General features: G+C 33.9%; 1 protein-coding gene across 1 annotated transcript; it reads right to left on the minus strand.

Moving 5' to 3' along the window:
• Positions 1-925: 925 nt before the first annotated feature.
• LOC114268240 (26S proteasome regulatory subunit 4 homolog A) lies at positions 926-12,287 on the minus strand. The gene is made up of 6 exons (XM_028209373.2): positions 11,576-12,287; positions 10,257-10,502; positions 3,504-3,673; positions 3,215-3,431; positions 2,959-3,099; positions 926-1,206 (listed from the first exon to the last, which is right to left on the minus strand). Exons 1-6 carry the CDS (start codon positions 12,053-12,055, stop codon positions 1,123-1,125), a joined length of 1,338 nt encoding a protein of 445 aa, XP_028065174.2. The 5' UTR covers positions 12,056-12,287; the 3' UTR covers positions 926-1,122.
• Positions 12,288-15,986: the final 3,699 nt, after the last annotated feature.

Raw genomic sequence — 15,986 nt, forward strand, 5'->3', positions numbered from 1 at the left:
GCTTTTCGGCCCATTCTTGAAACAGATATTGCCTTGAAGAAAAGAGATAAGGCCCATTGGCCAAAATTATTCCCTCAACATAATAGGCTCTTTTAAGAAATCTAACTCTTTTTCGCAATAAAATTATTATATTTTAAAAATATTAATTTTTAAAAATTATTCTTTGATAATACATTTTTTAAAAAAAATATCAATTGTCATAATTATACTTTTTGTATTAATAAATTTAAAAGAATAACAAAATAAAAAATTTATATTATTTTAATCATTAATTTTTGAAAAAAGACTAACATTTGAGACAATAAAAAATAAAATAAAAAACTAATATTTTGAGACGAAAAGTTACTAGCCTCGTATAAGTATGATTTATAGATCTCCCAATATTTAAATGCCCGCAAAAATCTTTTTTTTTTCTCCCTACCTTATCCCAATACTTTTATTTAGCAAGCAAGCAAATCTTTACCCTGCGCATATTTTCTGATGATTCCATGCCTGTGAGCAAAATTGTTCAATAGCATCTTTTCAGCATGGTGCTGCTGCTGTTGCATGCATAAAAATGTTTCAAAAGCATACCTCACAATAGTATATTACTATAACAACTGAGGATCGGTAGAACAACACAATTCACCCGACATTCAGTTATGAAACCCACTTCACGGATACTACCAAGCAAAACAAGATTGAATTCTTACTTTCATCCCTGATTGCAAGCATGTCCCTAAAAATTACAATTCACCCATGCCATGACTAGGTAACCACCTGTTTAGCTTCTCATGTTCCAGAGGAATTTTCCACGAAAAAAGTGCTCTCTAAACCGGAGATGAAAGTAGTTTTCCATCAGACCCACAACAACGGAAACAATAAATGACACATTAGCAACACACATTACCCTCAGAAATTGAAGCTGTTTGATGAAATGAAAATCTGTCAAAAGGAAATGAGTTCATTGATTAAACGGCAACTGACTGAACCAGAACGTTCCTTGCAGAAACTACCCCATCATCATCCCACATGAGACGGCAATATATCTCATAGCAAAATATTCAACAGTATATAAGCACAGAAATGGAAGTCTAAAAGCAAGCAAAACAAATGACTATTTCCATAGAGAACAGAGTATTTTCACATGTAGAGTCCTTCTGGCACCCCCTCTTTCTTCTTGAACATGACCTTATCTTTAGCCTTCTTGAAGTCTGAATGCGTAACCTGAGGCACATATAGAACAATTTCTATTAGACAACTGAGTCTAAACAACATGCAATTGAATAAAGCATCCAATAATTTGTATAGATTTTGAATTCACAAGGACAAAGTCAAGGACCTCAAGACTGACGTGGACATATATATTTAATAGACAGGCAAACTCAGAGAAATAACTAACACATAACTAACACAGCGGTTCATTTATTTACTCTTGTAATAATTAATTATCATTGAGGTTCTTGTTCTTGGTTAGTCTAATTATCATTAGTTGGATTTCACTTTGTTCTGCTCTTTCCCTAGTTGAAAAGGCAAGACATCATGAGTTCACTAACATATCCGTGGCCAATGTCACCTATGCATGTTGTGTGCCTAAAAATTGAATACAAAGTCAAAAAAATCTATACTTGTGAAATTTACTAACCAAATAGATTCCAGTCTAACATTGTTGATTTAAGCTGCGTTTGATTCATGGATTTGGGGATTAACATTTCACCTACCTTTTCCCTTTCCTTTGCCAAATCCCTCCCCAAATCCATGAATGAACCAAACACTGCCTTAAGGATTCCAAACAACCAGCAAAATAAAGGGTTGTTTGGGATGTCCTAAATAAGTGCACTTTTTGAACTAAAAAGTTAAGGAAAAAAAGATAGATGTTTGAGTTAACTTTTTGATTTTTTACGAAAACATGTGTACTAAAAAATTGTATAAATTAGTGTGTAGGAAAATTTTTGACAGTGTAGGGTGTACGGTGGCAACAAGGTTTGCAGAGTAGTGTAATATGAAATGGTTACCTTCTTTTCAGGTAACTATTTAGACGGTGCTCTTTGGCCAGTGGGGACCCACCATGGGTCCTGTTTTGTTAATTGGAACCGTTCAATGTGTACAACTCGTCGAGTATTATATATTTGTAAAGAATCTTATTGATCGGATATCTATAACTATCTGATCGGATTAGTTTTTTTGTCAACCGTTAACTATAACACCATTCATTTTTTATACAAAACTGATTTGATCATATAATTAACGATATTTGATGAATGTGATTTTTTACAAGCATATAGTATTGGACGAGTTCTACATATTGAACGGTTCGAATTATTAAAACGGGTACCCGTGGTAGGCCCCCACGGGCCCAACATTACCTTCAACTTATTATATATATGTAATTTTTTTTTTTGTTCCTTTTACGGTACTTTCCCATCAATTCAGTACCTTTCACAGTGTAAAATTGGTTTGTATTAAAATATTATGTATATTAATTTTTTTATATTTTTAATTTGTGAATAGTGATGACTTTTTTTGTAACTTTTTAACTTTTTGAATTTTTTCTAACATCCCAAACCAAGCCTAAATATTGGACTGGGGGATTTGCAACAGAATATGTCCACAAAACAGGCCATAATCTTTTTGATCAACAAAAAAAAAAAAAAAGAGGCCATAATCTTGCCTCTTCATTTTTATTTCTTCCTTTGTTTTGCTTCTTGATATTTTCCCTTCACAAACTCCCATCATTTTTCTTTGTACAAAGTTGAAAATTAGATCTATAGGAGGGGACCCAATATGGTATAACTATGGGTCTGAAAACACTAATCCTTACTTAAAGTTCATCTGTGTCTAATACTCTCATATCTCCACTTTACAAGCCAAAATTCAGAGCAGCCAAAAAGCATCATGTTTTAAGAATTAGTTGCAACATGGAATTGCAACAAACACAAATGATGCATATATAATTCATCAACAATGAAGTTGTCTCACCTTCATACGGCGCTCTCTTAGAGCAAGTAAACCAGCTTCAGTACATATTGCCTTTATATCGGCTCCAGAAAACTCATCCTTGGTCATAACAAATTCTTCTAAGTTGACATCATCAGCCAACGTCATCCGAGATGTGTGTATCTGCATTTCAGACACAAAAGGTTTGCTTGGCACATAAGTTATCATAAAGATGGGGTTAATGGAAATCTATATTAATAATTAATCTTATATTTGCATAATCATGTCATGCATTTACCTGGAAGATGCGTCTCCTAGTCTTAATATCAGGAAGTGGGAACTCTATCTTCCTATCTATTCTACCAGGCCGAAGCAGTGCTGGATCAAGGCTTTCAATTTTGTTTGTTGCTAGAATCACCTTCACATCTCCTCTTGAATCAAAACCATCTAGCTGGTTCAGCAGTTCCAACATGGTCCTCTGAATTTCGCGTTCACCACCTGAGTGGGCATCATACCTGCAGGACATAAACAATTAAAAATATACCCAATAGTTTGGCCTTTTCACGCAGTAATCTTCATGGACTTACCTCTTTGTACCAACTGCATCAATTTCATCGATGAACACAATTGAAGGTGAGAGATCATCAGCAACCCTGAAAAGTTCCCTCACTAACTTTGGACCATCACCCAGGTATTTTTGTATTAATTCACTTCCAACAACACGCAAGAAAGTTGCTGATGTAGAGTTTGCTACTGCCTGAAAGAACACATGAGATTCACAAGCTAAAGTCCATTTTGACAAATAAATTACTTCAACCAAACCACAAGCTCATACATAATGGTAAAAAGAAATTGGCAAAAGATGGTCAATTATAATAAGAACAGAAATGAAGCAAACTAAGCCTCCGTTTGGCAAGAAAAAGCCCAGGCTTTTTTGGCTAAAATAGCCACAAAAAACAAAATAGGCTATTTTAGCCACAAAAAACAAAACATCAAATCCAACCCATAATCATTACAATCCTCTCTCACAAAAAAAGCCAAAAAAGTCAAAAAGCTCTTCCCAAACCAGGCTAAAATAGCCAAAAAGCCAAAAAGCCAAAAAGCCAACCCACTTCCCAAACGGAGGCTAAGTACATAATGTTGCCTCACCCTCGTGGCACATAAACTATTCAAAGATGAGCATGTTAAGAAAGAAACATGTAAAAATATTACACTTCAAAGATCATCCAAGAAAATTCTCACAACTCCCAAGGTTTCAGAATCATTCATGCTGTTTATACTTAATAGAATAACACATTTAAATAACCACACAGTGACCTGTATCAACCCTTAGACGGAAATAAAAGGAAGAAAAAGGTCAAGAGCAGACAAATAACTCTTACCATTAATTTGTGCAGTAAAAATGCAGCTGGTCATAGATTTCATGCTTAACCATGCAAAGCCCGTGTATTTACAAAGCAAATGGTTTATCAAATCAAGTATTTGCTGACTTGTCATATCATACTCCAGGTTTGTTTGTTAAAGTCTGTGTTTATATTTAGTTAAAGATTCATGGTATGCATGAAAAACAAGTTCAGTGCTATGATTAGCATTTTCACAGTGTAAACTGACTTCTAAAATTCTTTTTTCTACATTTGATGTGAGACATATCTGGTATCGAAATCATTATTTGGATCAAAAGGCTACCAACTAGAAGCATTGAAGCACAAATACCAAACAAACGTTTCCCCCAAGCTTTGCCTTTGTAAACACTTCTCCCAACACGTGTTTTTGAAAATCCTGACCTAGTCTAAACCAATAACCTAGACCAAATATGCTTCAATCACTAGCCACCTATGAAGCACGGACACGGACACGCATACGGACACGGAAATGGGACACGGTAATTTCAAAAAAATGGGGACACGGACACGGCAGGGGACGCGGCAAATTTTTTATTTTTTTTATAAATATTTTTATTTTAATACACATTAATTATTTTATTTATTTATTATATTTTTTAAATAATGTGTTCAAATTAATTTTTTTATTTTATTTTACATATATGTGTTTATTTATTTATTAATAAGTATATATTATCTTATAATATGTATTATATATTATCTTATAACTATATTTATGTTATATAATAACTATTATATAATATATAATAATAATAGTTATTAGTTATAATATATAATAATAATAGTTATTAGTTATAATATATAATAATAGTTATTATAATAAATAATAGTTACATATATTATACTCCTATATGAATCAAGGATAAAGATGGGGAGACAGAAGAGACAGAGGGAGACAGAAGCAGAAGCGAGAGAGAGGGAGACCAGCGATCGCGATCAGCGAGAGGGAGAAGACCAACGATCGCGATCAGCGAGAGAAAGGGAGACAGAAGCGATCGCGATCGCGATCTCAAGGGAGGGAGAGAGAGAGAAGGCGAGAGAGACAGAGCTCTGCAAATGCGAAGCCGAAGGCGAGAGAGAAAGCTCTGAGTCGAAGTGGACTGGATCGTCGAAATGGACTGGATGGAGGTCGATTGGCTCGAGATCAAAGGCTGAGAAGTCGCTGACCAGGTTTGTACTAATTTTCTCTTTCATTTACTCTTCTCCCGTGTCCCATGGTTTGTTCAGATTTGGACACGCGTGTCCCCACCGTGTCTCCGCCGTGTCACTCGCAAAAAAATTAATTAAATTAAGGGGACAAGCCAGATGCCGTGTCCCGTACGTGTCCCCGGCGTTGTCCCCGTATCCGACACCGCCACGGCTTCCATTTTGGCGTGTCCATGCTTCATAGCTAGCCACATTGTTTTTCAACATAAAGTATTAAATTGCTCTATGTTTATGCAAACAAGGACGATACAACCACCATAATATATTATGTCTACAAAAGGAAAAACTTGCACATTTTCACAATTGTGGACACAAAAATAAACAGCTCCAGCCAGAAAAGTTAAATTGTAAATCCAGTGCTGTCAAAGGCGCGCCTAGGCGCAGGGCGAGTCGAGTCGCACCATCTGCGCCTGTCAAGGTACCAGGTGAGGCGACTTGAGCCAGGCGAGCGCCTTAGCCGCGACTGGAGCAAGGCGAGAGAGGCGCAAGGCGATCGCCTAGGCGCGACTGAGTGTTCAAATTGTAGATCTGATCTAACGACTCAGATGAACCTAATCGAAGGCCTCGTAATCACAGAGGATTACGACTCATGAACCATATGAGCCAAATAGGACTCAGATAACCCTAATCGAAGTCGTCTCTTCCTGTGTTCAAAAAAAGAAGTCGTCTCTTCCTTCTCCTCTGCGACTACGACTTCGATCGACTTCGCAGGTTCGATTCGCAGGTTCGACTTCGATCGACTTCGCAGGTTTCAACTTCGATCGACTTTGATCGGCTTCGCAGGTTCGACTTTCTCCCCTTCCCCTTCTTCTTCGTCTTTGATCGACTTCCTTTTTGCCTTCGACTGATTTGTTTTGCTTTTATTTATTTATTTATTTTTATTTTTTTTTCAATTATTTGAGTTGAGTTTGAAAAAAAATGGGAAGCCTGAAATTGATTATGATAAATAAATAAATTAATTAATTAAATTAATTAATTCATAAATAAATTAATTAATTGATTATGATAAATAAATAAATATTTTTTTTTTCAATTATTTGACTTTCATAACCCTGATTATTACATAAACAAATAAATAAATAAATTAATTAATTCATACATACATACAAAAATAAAAAAATAGATATATTACATTCGTTATGATTATACTGAAATTGATTCATCATAATACTGAAATTAATTAATTCACCTTTAATTAAAAAAATAGAAAATTGATTCATAACATTAATTAATTCATACATTACATACATTACATTACATTACATTACAAGAAAATTGAATGTAACATAGGAATTAATGTAATGGAATGTAATGTACATTAATTAATTAATTAAAAAAATAGAAAATTGATTCATACATTACATACATTAATTAATTCATCACATAACATGCATTACATTCATTATACTGAAATTATTTTTTTGTTATTTATTTTTTGTGTTGTGTAGTAAGTACTAAGTAGAAAATGACATCGGAAAGTAATAGAAAAGATCCGGCGTGGCAATATGCCCATTTGGTGGAGGAGAATAATTTAAACAAGTTTGAGTGTAATTTTTGTGGTAAAGTATCAAATGGAGGTGTTTATCGGGTGAAACAACACCTTGCAGGAGGTTATAGGAATGTCACTGCTTGCCCAAAGTGTCCTTCTCATGTAAGAGAAGAGATTAGAGAGTTCATGTCCAAAAAAAAGACACAAAAAGAAGAAATGAACATGTTGCCTGATTTTGATGACATGGACATGGAAGATGAAGATGAAGATGAAGATGTCGTTGAGATCAATGTCAATCAACACCGCAAGTTGACAAGTAGTAGCCAAGGTTCATCCACATCCAAATCCAAACCCAAATCAAAATCAAAAATGCCAAAGAGAAAAGGGCCTATGAATGTTTACTTCACACCCAATCCTGAATCAGTGGTGAAAATCGAAAAGACCAAGCAAAAGGGAAGCAAATCAAAATTGATGCAAATGACTCTTACAAAAAAGAAATGAGAGCTCGGGCACTGCAAAGATTTGCAAGGTGGATGTATGATACTGGTATCTCTTTTAATGCAGTAAATTATGAGAGTTTTGGACCAATGATTGAAGCCATTGGCCAATATGGTCCTGGTATGAAGCCACCGACTTACCATGAAGTGCGGGTTACCCAACTCAAAAAAGAAGTGAAACATACTGAAGATTTGATGAAGTATCATAAAGAGGATTGTGCAAAATACGAGTGTTCCATAATGGCTGATGGTTGGACTGATAAGAGAGGAAGGACATTGATTAACTTTTTAGTTAATTGTCCAAGAGGAACCATGTTTGTTGAGTCGGTTGATGCTTTTAGCTATTCAAAGGATGGACAAAAGCTATTTGAATTACTAGACAAGTTTGTGGAGAAAATTGGAAAAGAGAATGTGGTGCAAGTTATCACTGATAGTGCTGCAGCTAATGTGTTGGCGGGTAAGAATATTTTCTCATTCCTTACATCAAAATTGTTTACTTATAGTTTGTTTTGTATTTAAAATTTAAAAACTTGAAAATAATAATTCTTCATTATTGTTACATTATAGGGAGGTTTTTGGAAGCTAAGTATGAACACTTGTATTGGACACCCTGTGCTGCTCATTGTTTGGACTTGATGTTAGAAGACATTTTCAAGATACCTAGACTGAAAAAGACATTTGAAAGGGATATTGCAGTACATGGCTACATTTACAATCGGCCTACGTTGCTAAACATGATGAGACGCTATACAAATTTGAAGAATTTGATCAAGCCTGCAAAAACTAGATTTGCAACCGCCTTTTTGACTTTGTTTAGGATGCATCAACAAAAAAACAATTTGAGAAAGATGGTTACCTCCGAAGACTGGACCTCAAGCAAATGGGCAAAGGAGCCAGAAGGTAAAAGAATGGCACAAACTTTGTTGATGCCTTCATTTTGGAATACTGTTGTGTTTGCCCTTAAGGTCTCGAGTCCTCTTGTCAAAGTGCTTAGATTGGTTGATACCGAGAAGAAACCTCTCATGGGATACATTTATGAGGCAATGGATAGGGCAAAAGAATGCATTGCAAGTTCATTTGATCATAAAGAAGAGAAGTATAATGAAATCTTCGAAATCAGACAAAAGATGGAATGTCCAATTGCATCGACCTTTACATGCAGCTGCGCATTTTCTTAACCCAGAATTCTTTTACCCAAAAGCGTTAGGTGCAAAGAGATCATGAAGTGATGAATGGGTTTTATGAATGCATGCAAAGGTTGGTCCTGGATGTCACTGTTCAAGATTTGATCACTAATGAGATGAGTATTTATATGAAGGCTGAGAGTCTTTTTGGCAAGGTTGTTGCGATTAGGCAAAGAAATACAAGAGCACCAGGTAATATATTATAAACTCATAGAGTTTATTTTTAGTAATACTTTTAGTAAAACTTAATACTTGGTAACAATTATTTTTAACTAGTGAATTATCGCAGCTGATTGGTGGGCATCATATGGTTCTTATACTCCAAACTTACAAACTTTTGCCATAAAAGTCCTTAGCCAAACATGTAGTTCATCGGGTTGTGAACGAAATTGGAGTGTATTCGAACATGTGAGTATTTAACATTCTAACTAATTTTTTGTTCAATTCAAATATTTTTTATTCTCATTATATAGAATTTAATATCTTTTTAATACTTGTAGCTTCATAGCAAGAAAAGAAATATATTGGAACAACAACGTCTCAATGATTTAGTGTATGTCAAATACAATAGAACATTGAGATTTAGGTATGACATGCGCAACACTCTTGATCTCATATCTTTGCAAAATATTGATGAAAGCAATGAGTGGTTGCTTGGGAGGATGGATGGAGAATCAGATGAAGATAATGAGCCTGTGTTTGATGATGATGATGGCTTGACGTGGGCCACTGTTGCTAGAGCTTCTGGAGTAGAAGAAAGTAGCCATGCAAGTAGAGCAACAAGTTCACGCTCAAAGGCACAACCGAGGATATCTAAATCATCAACATTGACTCCACTTCAATTAATAGATTAAGAGGAAGCGGGCTCAGATGACACAGAGGAGGAAGATGTTGAGGGATACAAATCAACTGATGGAGAAGAAGATGATAGTTTGCTTGCCATTGATGTTGAGGATGATGATTGACTGACACCGACCTAACCTACCCTTTCTTTTGATATTGATGTTTTTAAGTGTTAAGACATATATTAGTATTTGTTGGATATTTATGTTTTGGATATTTAGTGTTTATGTTTTTATTTTATTGAATGTGGATTATTTGATCTTTGAAAATTGAAATGTTATGTAATACGCACTTTCATGGCTTTGAGAATTATTCTATATTTTGTCTTGAATCTTGATTACTTTTTATTTTTTAAAAAATTGTCTTAGTATTATGAATGATTAGTCTATATTAATTTTTCTATTTTTTACGAATACTGTGCGCCTTACTTCAAAAAAGCCTGCGCCTCGCCTTGCGCCTTGCGTCTAGGCTCCAAGAGACCTTCGGCACCTTAGTGCGCCTTGAGCCTTTAAAAACACTGTGTAAATCGACTTCCATGGAAATAAATGGTTTTAAATTGATATGCACAAGTTTTATATTTCAGCCAATGACTGCAAACAACATGAGCAAAGTATACTTACATTTCATCACTGAGATTCTTGGCCTTCTTGCACATAAGAGAAGATGGGGAGAAAAAAAATATTTGGAGAAGCAGCAATCCAACAGAAAATGTACACACCTTTGCAAGTAAGGTCTTGCCTGTTCCTGGCTCTCCATAAAGTATGACTCCCTTGGGAGGCTTGATACCAATGTCCTCATATAGTTCAGGGTGTGTCAGAGGGAGTTCAACTGCTTCTTTGATTTCCTGTATCTGAGCATCCAACCCACCTATATCAGCATACGATTCCAAAGGAGCCTTTTCAACCTTCATGACAGACACCATGGGATCGACTTCATCTTGAAGAAGCCCAACAACAGAAAGAACCTAAGAAAGAGCATTAAAAATACAAAAACATTAAATTCTTTTCCCATAGTTTTTGTCAATTTCAAATCTACTTCAAGCAAAAATGGATATTTCTCTATGATTAATTATTGAAGAAACATTCAAACAGCAAGTTGCAGGTTCAGTTTACGAGTTTCAAACCATCAAACAACTGATCGTTTGGGTTTTTTTTTTTCTTTTTATTTGGCAATCGGTACTTAAAGGAAGTTATCAATTAGAAAATCATCAACAAGGACAACAACAACAACAAAAATTGGAATCCTGATAATATTGAGGTAAAAAATGGTTTAGAGACTTGATCAATTTCTGCATTACAAAATTGCCATTCTTACAAAGAATGAAATTAAACATGGGGATCAAAATCCGAACTCACGCTCTCCAAACACCGAGTCTGAATGTTACCCAAATCTTGTGGGGATTTGGGGCCTAATAGAGCCACAACCAATTTTATTAAACCTATAGCAGTTACAATCTCCTAGTCCTAAGCATACGCATGTTTCTTTGCATTCCATGTTTTTGGTTTCAACAGTACAGTTTAGTAATGAAAATCTAAATTCTCACCGATGTTACTTAGAATGAAAAGCAAAAAACTGTAGTACATGAAACCTGAGATACAGTACTTTGGAGTCAACTACACAAAACACACATTTTTATTGTGTTATATCTAGTAACAAGTGTAGTTTTCTTTAGACTACCAGCAAAAAAAGTAATATGTTATGATGCACACAGGTTCTGTACGTGAAACTAAAATGCACACCAATAAATCAAACCACGAACTCTTGCTTTGCCATACCTTTGCACGAATCCAATGAATCAAACCACGAACTCTTACTTTGCCATACCAATAAACAAATAAAAAGGCACACAATTTCAGATCTCGAACCCTAAGTTCTCGAATTTTTAAGAAATGAACATTCTAATAACAAACCCTAACCCTAGCTCGATCATTCAAACCCCAAAATTACCAATAAAATCATAATCAAACCCTAACCCTAGCTCGATCATTCAAAACCCTAATTTCAATAAAAATCACAATCAAACAACAAGAACAGTACCTTATTATGCATCAAAATCGCGCAACCAGGCTCGAGCTGATCCTTGTCAACGAACGACAAAATCCCGACATAGTACTCCGGCCCCACCGACGACGACACGATGGCGTGATTCTCATCGATCAGCTCCTCGAGATTGCCAACGCTCATCGGCGAGCCTCGCAGATCGTCGACCTTAGATCGATCCTCCTCAGTCTTCTCCTCTTGGGGCTTCAATCTCTCTTGATTGGTCACGAACTCTTCTTCCATCAAAAGATAATCCTTGATTCGCTCCAGCTTCAACAGCCTCAGCTTGCACTTCGTCAGCGGCGTCACCGTCGGAAGCCGGGCGGCGGCCTCGGGCCCCTTCTGCTTCCGCTGCTTCCGGCCGACTCGGGCCGGCGGAGCCGCCGGTTCGAATTTCTTCTCCTTCTTATCCCCCTCGTTCTTCCGGTCGCCGCCGAGGCCTTGCCGGTTCAAACCGCCGGGTGTTCCCTGACCCATGATTTGCTGTGATTCTAGAGAGACTTGTGAACTGGGTTTGTTTCGAATCTTGTATCTTGCTTATCAAGAAAAAACTTTATCAATCCTGTATATATAGGAAAAAACGACGAGGTATTTATATATAATGGGCCCGAAACATTTTGTTGAAGGGCCAAACAATGATTCATTTGTCCAACCTAATCTCTAACTGGACCCAAAACACCTTGGAGCCCACTTTGAGGTGGCATAGGCTGGTCCAGCCTGTACATCTTAATCCGCATTTTCAGGACTTCAGATTTTTATTTTAATTAATAGGGCCACATTGGGCCCAAATTTGAATTGTTTATTAAACGGGCCCACTTGCAAATAGTCCTTCAAGCTAGGCTGGCCGGATTATTATTTTATTTTATTTTATGAAAATTATTTATTTATGTGTATAATGCATATATATTTATTTATTTAAATATTTTTAAATAAAATATACACACAAATATTTGAAGTTATATTTTAAAATGGATAAATAATAAGTTTTTACGCCAACTTAACTTGTTACGAGAAAAAAAAAATCTTAGTAAATTGATAATAATTTCGTGAAGAGTTTTGGGAGAAAAAATGAATTAATTTCAAGTGAATGTGCTAGATTTTTTTTTCAAATGATAATGGTTTTATAGGTTTTGGATTAAAATTGAGGGCGGGACGGTTTTCTTGTTTATTAATAACGCATGCTTTAATTTTTAATGATAAATAACTTATACTTCATATGTCATATTTCAATCCAAACTAACACAAATAAACTTAAAATAAATAAAAACTCACAACAAAAACTAAAATGTCTTACAAATCTTTTAAAAAAAACTAAAATGTCTTAATTATGTATTACTTTGGTAAATATTCTAGTATAATTATCAATACCAAATGATTATTCTACAAACACAAAACATATATCTAAAACGTATTAAAAAAATTCTCATTTTTCGAAATGAGGGGCAAGTAACAAAAAAAAAAAAAAAAAAATTCACTTTAGATTTATGAGTAAGTAAATAAAGTATATAAGACTTATTGGTAATTATCTATTAAAATTATGTCAAGTTAGGCCATAGCTCTGGGTAGAGGATTTTAAGGGAGGTTGAGTTTTGTTTGATGATGAAGCATGTTTAAGACCTGTTTAATATGATTCTTAAATTTATTTTTAATGACTCGAATTGTTTATTTATTAATTGTTGATTTGTTTTGAAATCAATTAAACTAAGAAATGTTTACATATTAATGTCAAATTGTTTGCCTTTAATCATAACGTCTAAAAATGCCTGAATTTTGATATAAAATATATATATACATATATATATTTGTTTGGTTGATTTTTCAATATTTGTTTTCTAATTTTTTTTAAAGAAGTTAGACATTAGTTTCACAGAAAAAAAAAAAAAACACACACACACACAGAGAAAATAAAATTATTTATACACTAAAAAATAAATTTAAAAATCAAATAAAAATAATGAATATTTTTTTTTACCAAACTAATTTTTTAAATTAAAAAAGAAAAATCCTAAAAACTTTATAGGGTCCGTTTGGCAAGCAAGGTTGGGGCTAAAATAGCCACAAAAGACAAAATAGGCTATTTTAGCCACAACAAACAAAACATCACATCTAACTCATAATCATTACACTATTCTCTCAGAGCATCTCCAACGGTAATAGGCATTTTACCTATCTAAATATTACTATAAAGTGTATATTTTATTTTGCCTATCAACTGTTTCATGTTTTTACTCCAACCATGCTCTTTATTTTACCTATTTATCCAAATACTATTAATTTTATAGAATGCCACGTCAACAGCAAAGATGGAGGGAAATGATCCTAATGATTGAATACATTTTGCCTAGCGTTGAAGGCTAGCTACATGTGACTAGTGAATACGAGTTGAGTCAAAATGCCTAATCATATGCCTAGTGCATTGGAATTGAAAAAAGTGAATCACACTAGGCATTTTAACTAACAAGTATTATATGCCTAGTGCATTGGAGATGCTCTCACAAAAAAAGTCAAAAAAGCCAAAAAGCCAAAAAATTCTTCCCAAATTAAGCTTTTTAACTCAAGCTAAAATAACTAAAAAAATTAAAAAGTTAAAAAATCAACTCACTTCCCAAACGGAGGCATGGAGAGGTTATCATCTCTCCATGGTGGAACCTACTTTAATAAATAAAAGTACCCAAGTCATGCAGCTTAATTGAATGCATTCAACAGAGTACTACTAGTGCTCAGAAGTTTCAGCATCACAGATTCACAGCTCTCAATGGAGGCATTTTACAAATATCGCTATGTTCCAAGAATTTGGTAATATTTGGTTTTATTTTTGTAAAGTTTAGAAAAATAGAAATTAATTTGACAAAAATAAATATTAAAAATATATATTTAAATTTTTAAAAATTATTTTAGGGGTTGAAACTTGCAACACGCCACAAGCAATACAAATATTGTTACTTAAAAAAAATATTTTTAAAAATTTGTTTATTATTTAAAATCTATAGATCAAATTAATACATATTTGTGTCTAATCCCCAATTACACTAAGTTCAAATTTAAATTTTACAATATATAATAATAAATTTTAGACACTTCACCACATATTTGTTTCATAACATTTCTATCCCAAAAGTTTCGAGACCAGAATCAACTTAAAGTATGAGTCATTATCAAGTTAAGGTATTGTTAAATAATGAATACTGCTATTAATACTCTATCAATTATTTTGAACCTTCCATTTCTTTGAATCCCTACTTATAAATTATATATAAAACCCGTAAAATTTCTTTTCTTCCACCAAATAATACCAAAATTATCCTTATGAAAATATTTTACCCATTCAATTGAATGCACACTCACACACTCTAAAAAACCTCTCTCCCCAAAACCCTAACGAAACCCATGAAGGTGATTACTACTTTATTTCTGCATACTTGTTAATGGCCTTAGAAAATAAATATTTGGTTATCTATTCTTGAATAAATAAACAATGTTCGGGCCGGTGTTCTTGAATTTTGGTCATATGTTCGGGAGTTTAGTCCCGAAAAAATGACGAATAATTTTTATTATTTTTGTCATTTTTTGCAGGAAACTTACCCTTATAAGGTCAATCTCCTCTGAGCTAAGAACACCATTAAAGTTATGAATCTCTTTTGAATTTTTATTATCGTACTCCTCTCGTCTCATAGAGTTATGATTGCCGAAAAAACTCATTATCATTGCCGAGGAAGTGTAGGTAATCAAATGGTTGCCACCGTTATCGTTGGAATATTCACTACAAAAAAAAGCATACTTTAGTGGCACTACACTAGTGGCATATTTTTAGAAAATGCCACAAAAATGACATTTAGTGGCACGTTTTTGAAAATTGTCACAAAACAACAAACATAAAAGGCTCTAGTGACATTTCAATGAGCAAGTGTCACAAAACTACAACAAAAACACACTTTAGTGACACTATACTAGTGACATGTTTTTAGAAAATGCCACAAAAATAATATTTGGTGACACATTTAGATAAATGCCATAAAACCACAAACATATAAGGCTCTAGTGGCATTTTAATAAAGAAATGTCATATCAATTTTATGGTATTTTATAAAATAATGACACAAGAAATTTTTTTGGTGACATTTTTCAACAGATGCCACTAAACTTTAGTAACAATGACATTTTAAAAAAAATGTCACTATACTAGGTAGGTGCAAATTACTTTTTATGGCATTAGGTGAAAAGTGTCATAAACAAATATTTTATAGCATTTTGAGAAATGCCACTAAGCCAAAAACTTTCCAATCTTATAATGCCATTTTTGACAAAAACAAAAAATGCTAATATATTTACAAAATTTTTAAAATGCTCAAAATGAATAAAAATAAATAAATTAAACTCAATATAACATATTTTTTTAATTGTACTTGCC

This window comes from Camellia sinensis, chromosome 14 (assembly GCF_055761805.1).
Source record: "Camellia sinensis isolate YWXY chromosome 14, ASM5576180v1, whole genome shotgun sequence".
NCBI classification, from domain to species: Eukaryota; Viridiplantae; Streptophyta; class Magnoliopsida; order Ericales; family Theaceae; genus Camellia; species Camellia sinensis.